Source organism: Phocoena sinus, chromosome 18 (genome assembly GCF_008692025.1).
Source record: "Phocoena sinus isolate mPhoSin1 chromosome 18, mPhoSin1.pri, whole genome shotgun sequence".
In the NCBI taxonomy this organism is placed as follows: Eukaryota; Metazoa; Chordata; class Mammalia; order Artiodactyla; family Phocoenidae; genus Phocoena; species Phocoena sinus.
Genome location: NC_045780.1, coordinates 76,219,680 through 76,240,189, shown reverse-complemented (window position 1 = coordinate 76,240,189; position 20,510 = coordinate 76,219,680). Strand labels below are relative to the sequence as shown.

Here is a 20,510-nt window from a genome sequence, read left to right as displayed (position 1 = left end):
GAGTTTGAGAGGAAAATGTGCGGCTTACAACTTATTGAGGACCGATCTCTTTTTCTAAAGTAGTCATTGGAATTTATATTAATTCAGAGAATAGGATCTATGAAAAGCAGGTAAATTTGACCGTCATGGGAAAACATTAAATCCCTCAGGATTCAAAGACCACTGCAGAGCAGATCTAACGATGGTGTTCTGCCAGGTGAAGAGATGGGTTCCTCTCCAAACCCGGCCCCTGACCACTGCCATACCAGGGACGGTTCAAGTAGCTCTTTATATGAGATCATGGGACAAGATCCCTGCCAAACTCTAAAAGCCCATAATTCTATGTTTTTGAGGTCTCCTTTTGCATTTTAGTGTCTGCAGTTCTCAGATGAGGATGTAGAAGTGAGATAAAAAGTATAAGGCAAAGAAGCTAACTTCAAGGTGTTTACAGGTGACTTGAAGAGTAAATATTCACAATATAATCCCCATCAGCACCAACCAGCACAAAGAAGACGGTAGATCCAGAGAGACGGCAGAGACAAGGACAGACACGGAAACAGACAAACCCCCGGTGAACCCCAGCCCTGAAACTTTACTGGCTCTGTAAACTCAAGGAATAATACCATTATGATCAGGTGTCATCCTCACTTCGGGATGAGACGGAAGTGGATGCCTCTTAAAATGTTTTGTTGAGATTTTCTCATTATTGGTGACTCTCCAATTAATTATCCCTAACCTCAGATTGAAACTCTCAAACATTCTATCCTTATGTATTCTCACTACATGTTCATCTCTGGTAACAGAGAAGGTGACATTGGATTGTGGTAGAGTTGACTCCCCACAAAGCAGGGGCTCTTTCGCCTGTCCCCAGCTTCACTGATAAGTTTCATCAGCTTTTATCTGCACTACACTTGTAAGAATGTTTTTCTGGGGTTTCCACAGCCAAATGTGTTTGGGGAGCCTTGCATACTCTACTTGGAACTTCAAAATCCATCACAGCACTGGGAAGCCTCTGTATGTTGGGAAGGGTCCTGCTGAGATGGGGACTAACCTGTCCTAATATTTTGGGCACCGCTGAGCCAGACAATGAAGTACCAGGCACAATCCGGAAAGATCTCATTGGGATGCACCTGGACTGAAGATGCATGAAACCCTTTTCTATGATACCCCCTTTCATTTACTGTTTTACGTATTTAAGAATGGGAGCAGGAGATGACTGTGTCGCCATTGAATGGGGGCAGCAGGACAGGTGAGTATCAGAATTAAGGAAGCAATCCTAGAACTGATAGTTGCTGATTCTGAAAACCAGCTGTAGGCAGGGAAAAGAGCACGTTAGGCTGGACGTATTTCTAGCAGCCCCACAACAGGAGAGCTATATGTTGGACAATCTCACAGCTGTTACAGCCGTTTTGTCTTGTGTTTCCCTGCAAAGTCATCTGATTGCTGCTACCGACCTTATAGTCATATAGATACGACTATCAATGTCTCTCTTGCTTCTGTTATATCTAGAAATTTAACTTACAGATTTATTCCACTTCCACTTCTCCTTGGCTGACAGAAAATCCCTAATGGTAACTGGGTTTTCTACAGCACCATTTTGCCTTGGCTTTTTTTAAAATTTACTTTCTCAGGCCAAAAAGAACCATCATCTTACCTTTTACTAGATATATTGTTTATTCATGTATACATTTCCACCTGACTTACAGTCTTTAAAGTTTTAACCCTAAGTGTTTACTAAAAGTCTTCTATTATTACTGAAAGGGGAATAAGCACTTTTGTCTATCAAATTGTTCCCAAACTAAGTTTCCTTGTGTATTCTAATTCCTAAGGCAGTCAAACTGAATTAAATTCAAATATATATCTTAGCCTTATGACACTTTTCCACATCATTTCTTTCATATGATCTTCTTCATTTTCTCAGTTTCCAGGTAATACATATATAGATTGCTGCATTTCTCCTGGGTCTTAACTTGCCAGTGATTTGACAAAGAGTCCATAGCAACATGTGCCTACCAAACAAATATCAAAAGTACAGAATAGTAATAAAAACAAGGGCATAATGTGTGCATTTTATGAAACAGTAATCCCTGCTTCATCTACATAAATGCAATTAACTATTCACACTTTAACACAGAATTCTGAAATTCCGTTAAAATATCTGCAAGTTATACAGTTCTCAAAGTAAAAATCTTCAGAAGGCTTAGATGTTACTATTTTTTTCCCACAGACTATAATCATTAAGAGAGTATAGCCTACAAAATCTGTCAAAGAGTGATTTTCATTTGGCAAGTCCTGGCTGGAGATTTCTAAATTAACTTATTTTAAAAATATGGATCTCATAATATCTTCATTGAAAATGATAAAATATCTAAAGTATAAATGACCTAACATCCTATTTCTATTAATATTAAAGTACCCAAATCTTGCTGTGGTAATAGATAAAATATTGAAAAAGAAATAAGGGTGTCAAGAATCACAAATGGAGACAAAGATATTACACTAAAGCATCACTCAGTAATATACAGTGTTCTTGGTCTGATATTTCCGAGTTGCCCCCAAAGAAGTGAGCAGTTTACACTACAGTGACATAATAAAGTACTTTCCAAATGTGGTTTAAAGATTCAGTGTTTCTTTAAATTTAAATATGAACAAGTTTCTGATTTTGTGCAGCTTTATCTAGTAACAGAGATCACACTCGGCTCCCTGGGACAAGTTCTGAACTGAATAAAGAAGAGCAGTCGCCCACGTCTGACAGCGAGTGAGATGGCGGGGACCTGCTCCCCTAATGGAATCTCAGGATGAAGGAGTGAGCTCTGATGATGGATGCAAAGACCGCTATTTCTGCATTTGCTCGCACACAGGGCAACGAGTTGATCCCCTCCTCTTCTCCTTAGCGGAACGGACTGAAGGAAAACCAAACAGCCTCAGAGCTAAGCGGTCCTGATAACAAGGATCTCCCACAGAAGTGGTTCACTACAAGTCATCGGTGGGAAAATATAAACTTACAAACAAGCTCTACCTGGAGGACACACAGCTAGGACAAATGTGCGTGGGACACCGGTCGGCAACCTCCAGGGAATGAAAATTGAGGAAAATACAATTTGAATGCAAGGTCCAGGCATCAAAGCATGGCTATACTAGCAGGACTCGGGGATGTGGCATTTCCCTTGTATTAAATATCTGTGTGTGTTCTGAGGGTGCAGTGCCTATGAAAGTAGCACTAAGTTGAATACTGAAATAATTACACTTTAATTTTATCATGAAATCAACCCCAAGTATGACGTTACCATCTTAGATGACAGATATGTCTGACCTATTTACACCTTCCAACCATCAGTAATGTGTTGGAGACTCCTAGTATAAATTATTTTCCTGCATTAGGAATGAGGTATTCTGTAAACAAAGATTGAAATTTCAAAGCACTGCTCTCACGCTGAATGTATCACAGATATAATGTGGTTGGAAGTGAGTAGGCACTTAATTGATATTGGTTTAATGTTACACATTTCTCTCAGAATTGTCTTGGCACTAATCACATTAAAATCCTTTTATTTAATGGGCCACGTTAAAATACACAATTTTTTCCCAATAGGTAGAACTCACTTTTTAAATTACAAGTTTCTAGGAACCTTTGAAGTTAATATTAGAAGTTAATTTTATTCTTATATGTATAGTAATCACTGTTTCAGAAATTTCCAAGAGTCTCTAAGGCACCTGTTAGGGTATCCTATTTTAATATTCTCCTTGTAATTTAAAGCATAAATAAGCAAAGGGCTATATAAATTTTAGTATACCCTTGCAAGTTGTCATATTACACCATCACATATATTTATTGGATTGCAAAATAATACAAATATGATGATACTGGTTTTATAAAAATACCTACAGTTTATCTATATACAGTTATAAGTACAAATACCCATATATATATAAGTGATCATATGAATATATTATTTTCTGTAAAACAGGATCATATTATCTGTCTGTTTCATGACCATCTGCCAGACGTGTTCCATTGCTCACGGCCATCATCACTCCAGCTGAAGCTTCCACCTCCCCTGACCTAAGCTACAACAATAACCTCACATCGCTAACAGGATCCACTAGGGCCCTCCAATTCTTTCTCTCCTGTCCATAAAGGGAGATCATTTCCACATGACAATCTGGCCACGTGCCACAGATTCGCACTTAAAACTCATCAACACATACACACCTAGGACATCATCAAAATGTTACCACCGATTTTTCTCTGACCAGTGGGCTAATGAGTGACTTCTTTTTTTCCTGTATTTTCCAATGCTTGTAAAACAAACATGAATTATTTATGTAATCAGAAAAAGAAAACACCTTACTAAAAAGACATTCAGAAGTCAAATTAAATGCTTTATAATATTAACGTAAATTATTAGATTTTTAAAGTTATCTTAATTAAAATATAGGTTAAAAATATTACTTATCATGAAAAACACTTGAAAAGAGGGAGTACAATTTACCAAAAAATGGGAGCATAAATAATCAAACAGGGTAAACCTACGAAAGTTTTCCTTAGACCTTGAGCACAGATAGTGGTCTGTACTTCCCAAACTCAATAAACCCATGTTGCTATTAGATGTACAAAATGTATGTATTTTTCTGTTCTTCAAAGAATTTTATGTAAAATTATAGAAATGCCATGAAGCACACATTTTTCAGTTTATGCTTTTGTATTTAAAGGGTAAGTATTTCTTCTGTCGGACATTAGTCAGAAAAGAAAAATCTTAATCATCAACAGTGGAAGTTTCTGAAAAGGCTGACAAGTGACAACAGTATGTTACAAAAAGTCAAGTTAACATGTATGATATGTGCAAATGCAGGTCTTTCATATTCTTGTAGAAACAATTCCTATTGTGTAAAAGATGCAATCAGAGAACCCTGGGAGCAGCAAAAATCATGCTCGAAACCAGACAAACTTCATTTTCACAGGGACTGTGAATCTAGTGTTCAGTTTTGTGCCATAATCACAGCCGTGGTTGATTAAATTCCTGTACGCTTAATCTATCTTAACAGAACAGACCATTTTAAATTTTTATCCAGTATTGATACTGAATACCCTGATGTGTCATTAAGCATGGGCTACTTCATTCAGTAACTTAAGGAAATACATGTTGACAATCACGATAAAACTGGCAAAAATAAAGTTAAAAGAGAGAATTGAGCAATACTGAACTGAAAAGTCCAGGCATTCTCCAAAAATAACTTGTAAGTAATTTACGTGACAGTCCACTGCCACTGTAGGAGGAACTGTGGTCAGAACCATGAAAAAAGTTCCCACTTTTTTGGAGCTTATTTACCGAAGTCACGTAACTAGTGAGAGAACTAGTCAGGGCTTCTACTTGAGGTCCTGACGCTCAAATCGTTGCCATGATGCTTTATGCCTACGCTAAGACCAAGGAACCATTCCTTCTAATTCTTTCTTCCACTTTAAGCCTTTAAAATTCTTGGTATATTTATACCTATGTTTGTGACCACCATGGTCAAAGCCTTTACTAGCAGTTTTGTCCACACTCAAAAAGAGTGTTCAGTGTGTCAGTGCCGCTTTCCATCAGACATAAAAACTTTTTTACATAAAAAGTTGAGTGATGCCCAGAGCTATTTACATCAATAACCTATCAGGAATTTATTCTTTCTGATTGACTAGGTCCAGCTCGTAAATACTTGTTTCCTTCCCTAAGAAAGTTCTTAGATGTTTTCTTTACTTCTTCTTTATGCTACACCAGGGAAGGATGTGACAGCACAGTTCTAACAGGACACGTTGACTTTCACAAGAAATCCTTGTTGATATTTTCACTTAAGATTATTTATAATATAAATACAATTACTGCCCAAGAAGATGACGTGATGCCTGTAACACCAATACACAGACTTCATCAACTACATAAGCTCTGCAGCTCTCAAAATACAGCTTCTCTTTTTTGAATATATTTTGTAGCAACCACTCAGGTGGCTAAATTTAAAAGGAGGTGACTCTTATTACCCTTGTGCAAGTTGATGGAGATCCTGATTCTTTCCCAGTGAATTATCACTTTATAGGTTTGTTCTGATGGCCCAAAAAGGACTCATTTTCAGAAATGTAATTTTAGAGTGTAGGCAGGCTACAGTAGCAGACTGATAGTTTCCATACTGTCTTAGAATTTAAGAAGCTAATGAATTTCCAGGATCCTGCTTTTTATTGAGATCTACTTCAAAATCCATTTTGCTTCCTTGACTATATATATGAGTTAAAGATATTACAAAGAGTAGATCTCTTGTAGAAGCCTCCTAATAGTTTTGGTTAAGGGATGATTCAATAAAGACATTCTGGAAAAGAAATAACTCCAAAGAGAAAGACTATTTAACTAATACAAAACATATAACCTTCCAAAAAAGCAGGATTATGTATCATTGCTGCTAAGCCCCTTTTATTGTTTATTTGTTTTTTTTTGACAGTATTGGTGTACGGTCTGTCCCATTTCTTACACCCCTTATATCAACCTTTTCGATGTATTTCACTGTTTGATGTAATTTAGTGTTTTAATGAATTTAATGACTGATGTATTTATTTTAGAACCCAAAATTGAACACTGCTTTACAAAATTATTTTCCTCTAAAAATTCCATTTTTTTTTCAAATAAAATGGAAATCTCAACCTCAGATCAAGCTTTAACAGCGTACGCTCTCTTAAATGTCACTGAGCAGTGGGCTAATGAAATCTCTTTTACAGTTTCTGCTGGTTCAGAATGGCTATAACATTTGCACCTATAAAGTTCCCACAGGAATTTTAATATTCCTGTCTTTATCGCTACTTCATGAAATTAAGTCTACCCTTTGTAAGAGTTTGTCCACCCTACTAACAAATAGATATCATCCTATGTGATAAATAGTGTTGTGGGGACCTTTTATACGAAAACTTGGCGTGGAATTTTTTTCAGGAAAAGAAAAAACACTATGCCTCCTGCGACTTCTGATCCAGCACCAAATCTTAGCTCTGACTGGCTGGATTCACCTGTCTCCCGGGTTTTGAGGTTGATAGGATTTTCCCTGAAACTTCAGCTCTCTGATGGGTCCAAGAAAAGTTACTGATTTTCAATTGGTTCAACTTTTTTCTTATTGTAAGGACAGCAATCTGAGCATGTCTGAGCTGAAACCAGAAATCCTCCACATGCTTTCTTCGAATGACACTTTATTGCTTGTTTTCTGAAATCTACTTTTATGGTGTTAATTACTGTGAATAAGGAAGAAGCATTTTCACCACAGATAGGATGAATTTTTACTGTCGATTTTAGTGATAGGAAAGTTTAGGTAGCAATAGGTTTAAAAAAACACGACTTAAGAACAACACCAACAAAAGAAGGTGGACTGATAGAAACAGAAGGCAGAATGGTGGCTACCAGGGGCTGGAGGGCGGGGAAGATGGGAGATGCTGCTGAAAGGGTACCAACTTCGACTTATAAGACGGGTGAGTTCCAGGGATCTAATGTACAGCATGGTGACTACAGTTCATAATATTGTATTATACACCTGAATTTTGCTAAGAGAGTAGATCTTAAGCATTCTCACTACAAAAAAAATTAATATTAACTCTGTGAGGTGATGGAGGTGTTAATTTACCTGATTGCTGTAATCATTTAACAAAATATACCAAATCATCACGTTGTAAAATATATACAGTTTTATTTATCAATTACACCTCAATAAAGCTGAAAAAAAGAAAAAAAAAAACCCTCTTATGTTCAATGGTCACTAACAGGGCTCAGGAGCCAGAGTAGCTTCCTTCAAATTCTTACTCCGATTAGTCCCAAAAATATAACCTTGGGTTAAAAATTGGACGTTTGCCCCATTTCCTTTCTTGACAAACTTGGCTTTAGACCTAGTGAGATACATTAAGTAGGATAAACCATGAAATGTGTCCACTGACCTCATCACAAAAATGTCCAAGTATTCTCGGCAAAGGGCCATTTTGAGGGGTCTGAGTGAAGAGAGACCAGACTGTCTGGATGGGGCGACAGGGGCCATAAATTGGGGTCAGAAAAAGCATATTGTCCTCCAGAGAAGTTTGGCTACGAACATGAGAGGACAACAGGGTGACAATCCGAGGACAGAAGTTTGATCAGGCTTTTTTCTTCTTATTTTTTAACTAATGGAAATCACTAGAACATAACCATGAATTAATTTAAAGGAAAAGGATACAGGAGTGACTACGAAAATGAAAACTCAATAAATGATGAAGGAGAAATCTTTGGAGAAGGGGCAAGTAGCAGAATCTAAAGAGGATGTAGAAGGAGTTAGCTTAAAAAGGAGAACAAACACCTCTTTAAGGACGGAAGAAAGCCAGTGAATATATATAGGGAAAAAATCAATAGTTTTTAGGAGGAAGTTGAAGGCATTCAAGCCCGAAGACCTCAATTTTCTCAGAGAGGTTGAAGGCAAGATCAACATCTGAAGATAAGATTAAATACAGTGTGCACGTCATCATTTACATAAAAAGTTGAGTGATGCCCAGGTGTTCTGCCACAGTTCCTACTGGAAAATCAGACTTACCATAAGCTATTCAGTTTTAGCTTATTTTCTGGGGAGGAGTATAACGTTCTGAAACAGCAGGGTACCCTGTGTTCTAATATTTAACAAATCAAAGTGATGGAAAGGGTAATTTAGAACTAAACAATATAAAAAATTTTATACTAGGATTTAACCCGGAAACAGTCTAAGCAATGAATGAGTGAAGTTTTGGAACAATTTAATGTTGATCTATCAACTTGGCCACCTGACACAACGTGAGCAATACGTGTTTTTGAAACATCATTTGCTATTTCATTTAGGGTGGAATTGCTAGGTTCCAGCAGTCAGTCGCCTGCAGCACCCATTATAATGATCTAGTCCCACTCTGCCCATTAAACACAGAGCATGACACACTCCAGCCAACAGGCAGAGAAATTACTAACATCAGATGTTCAAACACAAAAGGCCAAGGATGAAGAAAACATTCACTGCAATTTCAAGTAATCATTCCATTGTTACTGAAGTGAAACGATGATAGTATTAATATTACTGAGCCTCACTTAGTAAATGACTATTGATTTGCTAATATCTCCTCCTACACGTTCTGATTTCAGGGAGTGAAAATATCTTAAAAGATCTCCTGGTAATATGTAATACTAATAATTCAGCAATTCACCATTCCCTGTCACCCCTTAAGAAAAATAAAACAATTTGTCCTTCAGTTATTTATTAGTCATATTTTGACATTATGTATAATAGATACCCTTTATAGTAAGGTTTATTAAATGGTTCTAAGACATGTGAAGTATCAAAGCATTTCTTCCCAAAATTTTCAATAAAAAAGAGAAAAACCTGAGCTGATTAGTCAGGAACATAGGTAATCATTTTACCCCAAAAGAAGCGTCATTCAGTGTTTTAGTCAAATAAATTATTTTCCTTCTAAAATAATTAACACCAATATAAAAATTAATTTGTTTCTTATGGTCCAAAATGCAATGGGCTGTTAAAACAGGCATATTTGTCACAGCTTTAGAACTGTTAACAGGACAGAGAAGCTTAGCAACTGTGGCCACAACGGAAAATTAAATGTGAAAATTCAGATCTAGCATGCCACGGATAAATGTAACCCTGTAATCCAAAGTCATATCAGTAAATAAGTGAAAATTGAGCAATGCTATTAAGAAACGATTCTCTGTGAAATCACATGGTACAAAATAGCAAAGAAAAGTCTATTGTTCCTCTCTCCGCAGGCAAGTGATTGAGCAGATTTTGATATTTACAAGTATTGATTCACGGCATAGATGCACTGATACAACATGCCAGAAATATATATGTATATATACACACACACATATGTATATATTACGACCATGTTGAAATAAATAGGAAGTCAAAATTTTAAAGAGACTGGTCTGAGTTAACCACTTTTCAGCCTTTGTGATTTCCTCTTGGATAACAGAAATAGCAAAGTCTGAGAAATAGCAAATTACTATAGAATTATTAAAAAAATACTCTTAACAAATTTTGAGTTATAGAGCATTGGTGTTCAAATATGGCACTGCTTAGAAAATATTTTAAAAACTGGATAATGTACAATGAAAATTTTAAAAACTTACATATGTGAGATACTCAAATATTCAATAAAATAAGGTAAGTGAAAATTCTGTGGTCACATTTTGTTTAATAGAATGTATATTATATAGAATTATATGAATATGTAATTCTACATTAAATATAAAAATAATAATGCAGTAAAATATTTTACTGGGAATGAAAACATTTAGATTTGAGATTTTATTCTACTACATAACCTCTCTGATATTAGATTTCTTTATGTAAAAATAGGGATAATATATTAAGTGCATTGCTTTTGTCATAGATGTGCTCCACATACTCAGTGAGCTATCTATGAAACTTCTAGGAAACTGCAAAACCCTGTTCAACTATGTGATGGAAATTGTGAAAATAATAATGGTACTAAAAAGTCTAAATTTTGAAAATATACTGTAGAAATCCATCATTTTTTGAGCCACCCCAATTCCTAAAATACACTGGGTTTAGATGGTTTCTATTTCACAATTAAAATCCTAAAATCGGTCAATTGTTTTACTTAGTAATAAATTCAGTCAATCCTCATTGCTCATGGATTTTATATTTGTGAACTTGCCTACTTGCTAGAATTAGTTTGTAATCCCAAATCAACACTGATGGTGCTTTGCTGGTCATCCGTGCATATGCAGAGTGGTGGAAAATTCTAGCCACCCAAGGTACACATTCAAAGCTCAGGTCCCATGAGGCCTTGCTCTGCCTTCTTGTTTCAGCTCTCATAGTGTAAAAAACTGGTCTTACTGCAGTCCACTCAGTGCCATTTTTCGTGTGTTTGAGCTTTTTCTTGGTGATTTCACTGTTTCAAGTGGCCCCCAACCGTAGTGCAGAAGTGCTGTCTAGTGTTTCCATGGGCAAGGAGGCTGTGAAGAGCCTTAATAGAAAATATGTGCATTGCATAAGCTTTTTTCAGGCCCGAGTTATAGTGTTACTGCCGTGAGTTCAAGGTTTATGAGTCAACAACATATTTTAAATTAGGTGTCTTTAAACAGAAACACACAAAAAATAAAGTTTGCGCTAAAAATACAGTCGTAAAAAAATGAAGCTGTACAGATCTGTTGATGCGTGTGTTGTGAGCAGAGGCACGCAGGAACCTAACACTGTAAGTCCCCTAGGAGCCTGGTCTTGTATTCACTAAGTCAGTGTCTGCGATGATTTTATAGAACAGAACCACCACGAATACTGTATTACAATGTATCATAATACTTCTTAACTTTCCTCCCATAGTCTAAGTACTCAAGTCAGAAAACCGTGTTTTAATGGGAAATGTATAATATTGCAATACAAATAGTGATCTTATTTGCCCACTCTGGGGACTGTAGCTCCATATGAATTCTATCATAAGCAACACGGCAGCACATCAGAGTGGTCAGGGTTCAGGTCCTGAAGCTGGCCTTCATGGGATCAAATTTTGCCTCTACCACTACCAACTGGCTTTCAGCATGTAGATTAGCCTCACTAAGTTGCCTCACCTATAAAAAGTAAAAGTGGAAAAAGCTAGCACATACATACAGGATTCTGCGAGGACTCAGTGAATTAATAATTATAAAGCACATAGAAAAACACTCATCGTATAGGGAGGGCTGTATAAAAGTTAATTATTAGTATCTGCTTGAGTTTTGTAGATCTGGCAAAAGTACTGACAACATTCACAGTAGCTATATCTACTCCAAAACATGAAACCATTTGTGATTCAATTAAAATAGCAACGATCTAATGCCGTTTAGTATATGATGGTGACGCATACATACATCTCCACTTCACAAAAGCTCACAATAAACAATTACCTTGCAAATCAATGAACATTTCTACAGATAATGCTTTCCTGAAGAACTTGAAAAATATGTGATTCAAATACATTTTTCATTCCTTTTTAAACATAACCCCATACCCCTCACGCTATTCTAAACACCTTCTCCATTTCAGCAAACAGATTCCAACCCTGCAGTTCTCAGGCCAACAAAGTGGAAGCCCTCCCTGACTCCTGCTCTTTCTCTCAAGCCCCAAATCCAATCCCACACCAAATACTGACAACTCGACCTTCCAAATACTCCCACATGGCGGCCACTTCTCACCACCTGCACCATGTCTGGCCCGGACAGTGAGACAGCGTCCCCTAAGAGTTCCCCCCGCCCCTTTGTGTATTTTCAACAGAGCAGCCAGAGTGGATCTTTTTAAATGGATGTCATATCATGTCACCTCTCCACTCAAAACCCTCCACAGGCCCCCTCATTACCTGGGGTAAAAGTAAATTCTAACGTCCAAGCAAGGGGCTTGATGAGCTCCCGTCGACTCTCTGACTTCTCGTTCTGCCCTGCCCGCATCCACTCCACGAGAGAACTGCCTGGTCTCCTTTGCTCTTCTTCTAACACGAGCCACTGCCCCACAGCTTGCCCTCACCCGTTGCCTCTGCCCAGCCCACGATGCACCCACAGTCCACGAGGCTCACAGCTCAAATGTCACCCCTCCATCAGGACATCCATTAAGACTCTCTACCCCTCTCTCCTTGCCCCTCCAACATTTCGCTTTAGTTGACACGTTGTACACTTCGTCCACTTAGGTGTTTTTTCCTGTTTCTCCCCAGTAGAACGTAAGCTCCAAAGAGGCAGGGATTTGTGCTTCTTTTATTCACTGCTGACCCCCTCAGTGCAGAACAGAAGGCACTCAAATATGTAAGTGCATAGTGTCCCTTACTCATCAGTTTGGAAAATGGAAAGAAGACTGGACACGCAGCACTAAACAATGTACGACGGCCTTTAGTTCTGGAAGTAAAATAAATCTTTCTTTTGAGGTGGTTAGCAGGAACATAATTACGATTTATGATGATGTATTTCACCCACATTTACTTGAAAGCAAATTATTACTGTGGATGGATGGTGGGCTAGTTATGACATGGTGGTAATGAGGCTACTCAGATTTGCTGAATCCGTTAGTCAAGTTACTCAGTGGTTACACGTACATTACTTGCTTTGGTTTGTTTTTGTCATTGTTCTATAATGTAAAATGTCTTATTATTCACTGTGTAGCACCCAGAACATAGTAGTCACTCAATAAATATTTGCTGAATGAATGAATGAATGAACAAACAGTAACCTCCTTGACGGCAGCAATTATGTTAAAGATAGTTGGTGATCAATATATATTAGTTAATGATTACAGACAGTCATCAGTAAATGAATAACAGCAACGGGCACATATATAACTTTGCATATGAGGTTGGGTTATTCTATGGTGTGAGAAATAGGGCATTGCAGACCATGAAAATGTTAATAACCTGACAATTACAGATTTAATTCTATGTTTACACATGAAGTAAATCCAGTTTCTAGCTCTCAATTCCGCCTGGTAAAGAAAAGCAGTATCATCTGACATTGAGATCATGTGTGCCGAAGCAAGCACTTCTAAATACAAGTGTAGGATGAAGAATTCCAGAATGTGTAGGAAGATGAATGTGGCTATAAGACAGGTTTTTTTTAGATATAACATGAGTTAATAATGTCAATATTAAATTCAGGCTGACTTCCAAAAATTGGCCTGCCATTCTTTCAGCCACTTGTGTATGTATTCAGCAAGTATTGATATATATACATTGAGTCTCTATAAAGTGCTGGCACTGTTTTAACAAATAGCCATGTATGCACCAGCTAGTTACTTCTGTGACTTGCTGGAAGCTAATAATTTAGGTAATGCCTAACTTAGAGCTCCCTAATGAACACCACTGATATCAGCTCGATAAATAATTAATGAATATAAATCAAATTGTTCTAGGCAGAAGAGATATTTATTATAAAGGCAACTGGCCATTAATAAAATTGAGTTCATTGCCAGGGGAACAAGTAGAGTTACAGAAACTGTGTCACACGAGAACAAAGGGAAAAGTAAATTGTATTTAAACAAGCACAACATACACGATAATGTGAAAGAAAAAGGAGCTCAGGCCACGTGCTGACGATCCTAGCAGCAACTGGGGGGGAATGCCAAAGAATAGGGGAATACAATAAAAGTACAAAAAAAGGAGTGTAGAGAACTCACCTCATCAAAATGGAGCTATCATTGAGTCTGACAATGACATGAGGGTGTCCCCATTCAGGACAATGATTTAGTACTTCTTCAAACTGTTGTTATTTTTCTATCTGTTTTGGGAAATGGGACTGGTGCCAGTGCTTATTGATTTTCCTTGGAAGACACTGTTTAACCTCAACGGGAGCAAGGCACATGTATATTTCCTCAGTTATGCAAAGAGTCACAAGGAAGACCTAAGTAATTTGCCACTATATGTCTAACTTATTTCTATAATTATAGTGTAATTGATACCCCAGGTACCAGTCCTCACGGGCTGCCCTAATCCCAGCTCTGGTTATAAACATGCTTCATTCCTGCCGTCTGGGTGGTCCAAGTTATTTGCTACTTCTAGTCTATCAGTGGTATTTCTGATACCCATGCTACTCCCGGCAACAGTCCCTATATGCTGAAGGGAAGTCATCTGCAAGTAGTTATAGCTTCTGCACCTTGAAATCACAACCCTGCCATGTACTCAGCCCTTCTCTTGGCTGTCCCTGTGACATTGTAAGAATCCTATGAGATGCCTAGACCAGGACTCAGCGCAGACTCTACAAAGAAGGTAGATCCTCTTACTCTGTTCCATCAGAAAGAAGAAACAGATATTCTATAATGAAGGAAGGAAATCTTGGCTGGCAGTGAAATTAAGGGCTGACAAACTCTCAGAACTCAGGAAGGGGAAGTCTTCATCCAGCAGTGTACATTGAGGAAATGGAAGAAGGATTTTAAGAATTCAAGCTCAGTCACGTGAATATTGGTTCCTGAGAATTGCATGAGTGAAATGAAAATAGCCTAATTTGGTGTAACTAATCATAAGTACTGAGAGAAAATAAATGGAGACGGGCCTTGAAAAAGTGACTCTCAACTAATATTCTGAATCTCTCGACTAATATTCAGAAAAAAAAAATAAAAACATAGGAAAACCACAAAAGCTATGAATCTAACTCTTCTATCTCATTCTCATATAATTATAGCCCAGCTTCGCCCAAGTCATCCAGTGGTTGAACTACCCAAAAAAAAAGTTTCAAACAACTACTATAGACCAAGCCATTTCTTTAAAAATCTAGCCTGGTGTCCTATGAGCTCTGAGAATTCCAAAGAGTTCACAGTTGATAATTTCACAGTATCACTCAAAAGACCACAGAGTTCCCTTCTGAGATGTGTTTTAAATTTTCCTTTAATACTAAGCAAATACTAAGTAGATCTCACTGCCTTTGTGCTGACTTGTTAGTTTAATTCCTCTTAGGCTCAGGTTCTATAAAGTGAAGATTTGTTCTTATAAATGAGTTAAGTACCTTTTCATGTGTTTTCCTGTAGAGTACTAGTTCCCCCAAATGATTCTATTTCAAGCTAAATTGTCTTTATTTCCTTTACCTTTCCTTATTTATTTATTATAGCTGCCATCTTCCAGGAGTTGAAAGGAACACATTTCTAGTGATATAATACACTTCTACTATAAAAACAAAAAAAGTTTACAAATTCTTGAGGGACAAATTAGACTAAACTAGACCAAATTAAACCTCTTACAAGATTAAGGAAATCTCCATTCATAGTCTTTATCCTACAAGGCTTCTGCTTAGGATTTTTAAAAGGGGGAAGAAAGCAGTGTAGTGGGATTGTGTTTTTTAAAAAAAAGATATGTTCAAGTCCTAAGGCTACTATCTGTGAGTGATCTTCTATGGAAATAAGGTCTTTGCAGATCAAGGTAAGATAAGGTGTTATTGAGTTAAGGTGGACCCTAAACCCTATGACTGGTGCATTTATAAAGAAAAGAGAGGGGTATTTGGACACAGAGACACAAGGAACAGGGTCACGTGATGGTGGAGGCAAAGACTGGAGTGATGCATCTGTAACCAAGGACCACCAAGGACTGCAAGGGATCCACAGGAGCTAGAAAGAAACAAGGAAGAATTCTTCCCTAGAGCTGACATAGGGCATACAGCTTTGCCAACACCTTGATTTCAGATTCCTGGCCTCCAAAATGTAAGAGAATAAAGTTCTCTTGTATTTAGCTATCAAGTAGGTGGTAATTTGTTAAGACAGGCAGCATGACCCTGGGGAGAAAGGACAGACTTTGGACAATGACCTTAAGTTCAGGGATATCGTTTGTTTTTTGACCTATGGCAAGTTGCTTAATATCTCTGAGCACCAATTTGCTTGTATGTGAAATTTTGAGGGCTCATGTGAAAAGCCAGGCACATAACAGAAAATCATTAAGGAATTATGCAATTTTTATTAATAAAGGGGAAAAAAGCAAATCATTCATTCGTACTCTTATATTCTAGTATGCTTTCTAAAATATCCTGCATAATTTCTTAAAACCTTTGTTAGAGATAAACTAATCAGAAAGAATCCCAATTCTAAAATAATTATAGCAGGTGCGAGGACCCACGTCAGGGTCTAAGCTGTAACTCAAGACAATGACAACAAATAACTCCAGTGACTTTTTTTTTTTTTTTTTTTGTGTGTGTGTGGTACGCGGGCCTCTCACTGTCGCGGCCTCTCCCGTTGCGGAGCACAGGCTCCGGACGCGCAGGCCCAGCGGCCATGGCTCACGGGCCCAGCCGCTCCGCGGCACGTGGGATCCTCCCGGACCGGGGCACGAGCCCGCGTCCCCTGCATCGGCAGGCGGACTCTCAACCGCTGCGCCACCAGGGAAGCCCTCCAGTGACTTTTATACTTAGAGTTTTCACTTTCATGTAAACAAAAGCTGTAGACACTTCTTTGCTAGATTTAAGCAAGAGAAGAAGATTCAATATGAGCCTTACTATCATACACCTAGTCTGGCTAAAAATTAGAAGAATGAATTGAGAGACAAAACAACAGTCATCAAACCATTTTAGCTAGCACTGACTTGCGAGGTACCAAGGCATATAATTTCCAAGAAAAAGGCAAGAGGAATAGAGCTTGGTGTGACGTCTACACAATTTCTTTTATGAACTATGTGGTGACCCACAACCTCAGTCTCTAATTATCTTGGAATTCCAGGCAAATAAGTGATGACATATACACGCATTTTTTTTCTCACCTGAAGTATTATATATTGTGAAGTATTATTGGTTAAATATGCAGACTTTTATATGCCATCAATCTTCGAATGGTAATAAACGGAATTGCTTTACTTACTAACACAAGCAGTAGGACAACATCAGGGTTATCACAGGCACAGGCAATGTGCATTGGTGTCCAAAAATCTTCGTCCTGGTGGTTGACATTGGCCCCTCTGTCAATCAGGATCTCTGCAATGAAGACATTATCATACCGGGCACACTGAAAAAAGAAGAAAAAAAGAAATAAAAGAAAGTATACTATGATAACAAACTACGATAGGTTTATTTGGAATAAACCTAATCCAAATTTCCTTTCCACAGGTATACAACTTCAATGCCAATTTTTGAACTTGGGAGGTGGAGCTAAACTGGGGAAGAATGTATTCATGTTCCCTAACTAACCTACAAGGAAAGAAGCATATGTAAGACTGAAAGGAAAATTGAATCCATGGACAGTGGAAAGAAAAATGGACTAGATATTATAGAAGACAAGATTAGTCATTTGAAGGCAGTAATATAAATTATACAAAATGACACACGGAGAGAAAAATGATGAAATAAATGAACGGAGCCTCAGTGAGTTGTGGGAAAACTTCAAACTGATTGATAACCCCTCAGACTGACAGCACAGGAAATGGGTACTACAGAGATATATGTATGCTTTTGTTATTATTTAATTACCTTTATAATTAGTCATTAGAAAACAGCCCAATTTTAAAAAGTAGGCAGAAGATTTGAACTTTGTCAATACTTTATAATAACTATAAAGGGCGTATAAACTTTAAAAGCTATGAATCACTATACTGCACACCTATAACTCATATAATATTGTACATCAACTATACTCCAACTTAAAAAAAGATACATGAATTGTGGTTCACAATTATAACACAGTCATTGAAGAATCTCCATATCTTTCTTCATTCGCTGGTACTCTCAAGAATGTACAAAAAGGACAATGCAAAATCACGGTGCACATTCCATATGGAAGGAGATTTGAGGGGTGCCACTTTGGGGACACGTGGAAGCACTTGGGGCAATGGCAAACACATGAACCTTGAAGGATTAGTTTCAGTTTTGAACTAAGATATCTGTGTATCTGATGTTCCATGTCATGTGTAGCAATAACAAATGGTCCCTACCATCAGGGCCTGATGATGTGAACCATGACCCCATCCACACTCACTGCAGGTTTGGGTACAAAGACTGATAAGGTGAGGACCAGAGAATAAAAGCTAATACATCCATTTTAGAATTTGGGGCCTGGACCCAATTTCTTTTAGGAAATTCATATGCAAGTAATTCCTATTCTTCTCTCTTTTTCGTTTTGATAGCTCCCTGCATAATCAAAACGGATGTGACCTCGTCCTTCTGTGCCTGTCAAGATGTCCTCAACCTGCACGTCAGAAATCCACAGTGATGATTCAACGATACCTAAGGTTTAGCTTTCAGTCTTTTACCAAAACATAGTTAATTAGATACCGTGTTTAAAGTGATACCCGCCCTCTCAAGTGACGTAAGTTTTAGATTCACATTTCAAAGGATCGTGAATAATAATTTGACAGCAATAAGTACCTTCTAATCACACTTGTCTGCAAAGATGATGATGGCTGAATATTCCTGGTACAATGTTCTTACAGTATTATAGCTATATAGTAAACGTCATTCTCCCTAGAAAGAATTTTCATCAAGCTAGAAAATCTCCCTCCCAATTCAGGCAGTTTTTCACCATGTTTAGCAATTTCTGGGGACACTTTATGGAACCATAAGAATGGCTGAGGCCCCGCTCTGTCACCCTCAACAGAACTCAGACAACATCAGTTATTTCCACCTGGAGACAAGTCCCCAGCTCCTCCTGTCACTGTCATCTCCTTCTTGAAGTGCCAAGCAGGACTAGCCACATAATTTATGCAAAATGAAAATAGAGGGCCCTTTATTCAAATATTCCTAAGAATTTAAAGATGGCGACAGCAGAGCATGAAAGCAAGCTTGGGCCCTTCTAAGTACTAGGCACACGCCATGAAGCCTGTCCTGAATTTTGAAGCGCCTCGACCAACCTGCCTCCCAGGCGCCTCACGTCCACACACTCTTCCTTCTACTGGACCTCTGGAACAGTCCATTTCAAGCAAACGTTCCTCATCTGGAAATGTCCAGAGAACCTAAGTGGAAATCTATCTCTCTGGAAACACCATCTCTCCTGGAGCCTTCCCCTGTGCAGGTAAAGTTATTCCTTCCTAGGACCCTGAAGAAGCTGGATTATTTTCTCAGCTTATCATTGATTCTTCTAGATCACTGCATGTTCACCTTCACGTGCTTCTTTCTAAGATTCACTCTGTCCTTACATACAATGCTCTTCCCCCAACCTGGTCCAAGCCTTCATCAAAGGCTTCAGAACCACGACCACGGTCTTTGCTCCACTTTTGAGCACCACCAAACAATGAAGCATCAAGTACATTGGGTCACCCACCCTATACGAGAGTTTAAAAATGTCTTCCTTCCGGTACTCAGGAATCTTCACCTACATTGTACTTTAGTTGCCCATTCCTCATGACCAAGATTAGCTCCACGCTGAAATATTAAATTCTGCAGTCCCAATCCGTGACCAGAATATTCCATTCTGCCTCTTAGGGTACACTTAGAAAACAACATGGCCGACAGCTCCTTCCTCTGAGACGTTCATGGAATTGACCACAGTTAGAAAGTGACCACTTACACTTTCAACACCAGCTCAGTAGTTCACAATTTCTCTGGCAACGCATCCTTTCACTCATTTTTAAGTTTGTAAACAACGGTGGTATTTCTCAACGTATAAAAACCCACTACAATGTGAATTACTGATTCAACCCCAAAGACTCTGAGAACTATAGAAACCAAATCACAAATAAAGACGATTTTAAACTTCAAATGTGTTGTCTTTTCCCTCCACATTATCATAAGGGGTATTTTACATGTTTTAGTTCTGGTTGACTCAGGAGCGGCATGTCCTGAACGACCCTGAAATCCACCCTCAGAAAATCAAAAATTCGATATACGCTGTGTTCACACACCAAATCCTATGGTTCACAAATGTAAGTTATCTGTTGCCAGTTTTTTTTTTTTTAAACTGGAGTCAGATCTACGGTAACGTAAGCTTTCTCGATGATTATCTATTTTCAGTATCTATTTTCCCTCCTCTGTGTTGATTACAAAGCCGCTGGGACAGAGGAGACCAGCAAAGAGGTACTAGGACAACAACCAATTTGATACAGATTCATTTACTGAGTGGATACCATGTGCCAGGCGTTGTTCTAATATTAAAAACTA

The 20,510-nt window shown here is 38.0% G+C and overlaps 1 protein-coding gene across 1 annotated transcript in view; it reads right to left on the bottom strand.

Moving 5' to 3' along the window:
* MYO16 (myosin XVI) overlaps positions 1–20,510 on the bottom strand; it is a 411,612-nt gene that overhangs the window by 334,030 nt on the left and 57,072 nt on the right. Inside the window, 1 exon segment of the mRNA XM_032611435.1 lies at positions 17,284–17,427. Within this exon segment, the coding sequence (XP_032467326.1) occupies positions 17,284–17,427 (144 nt within the window).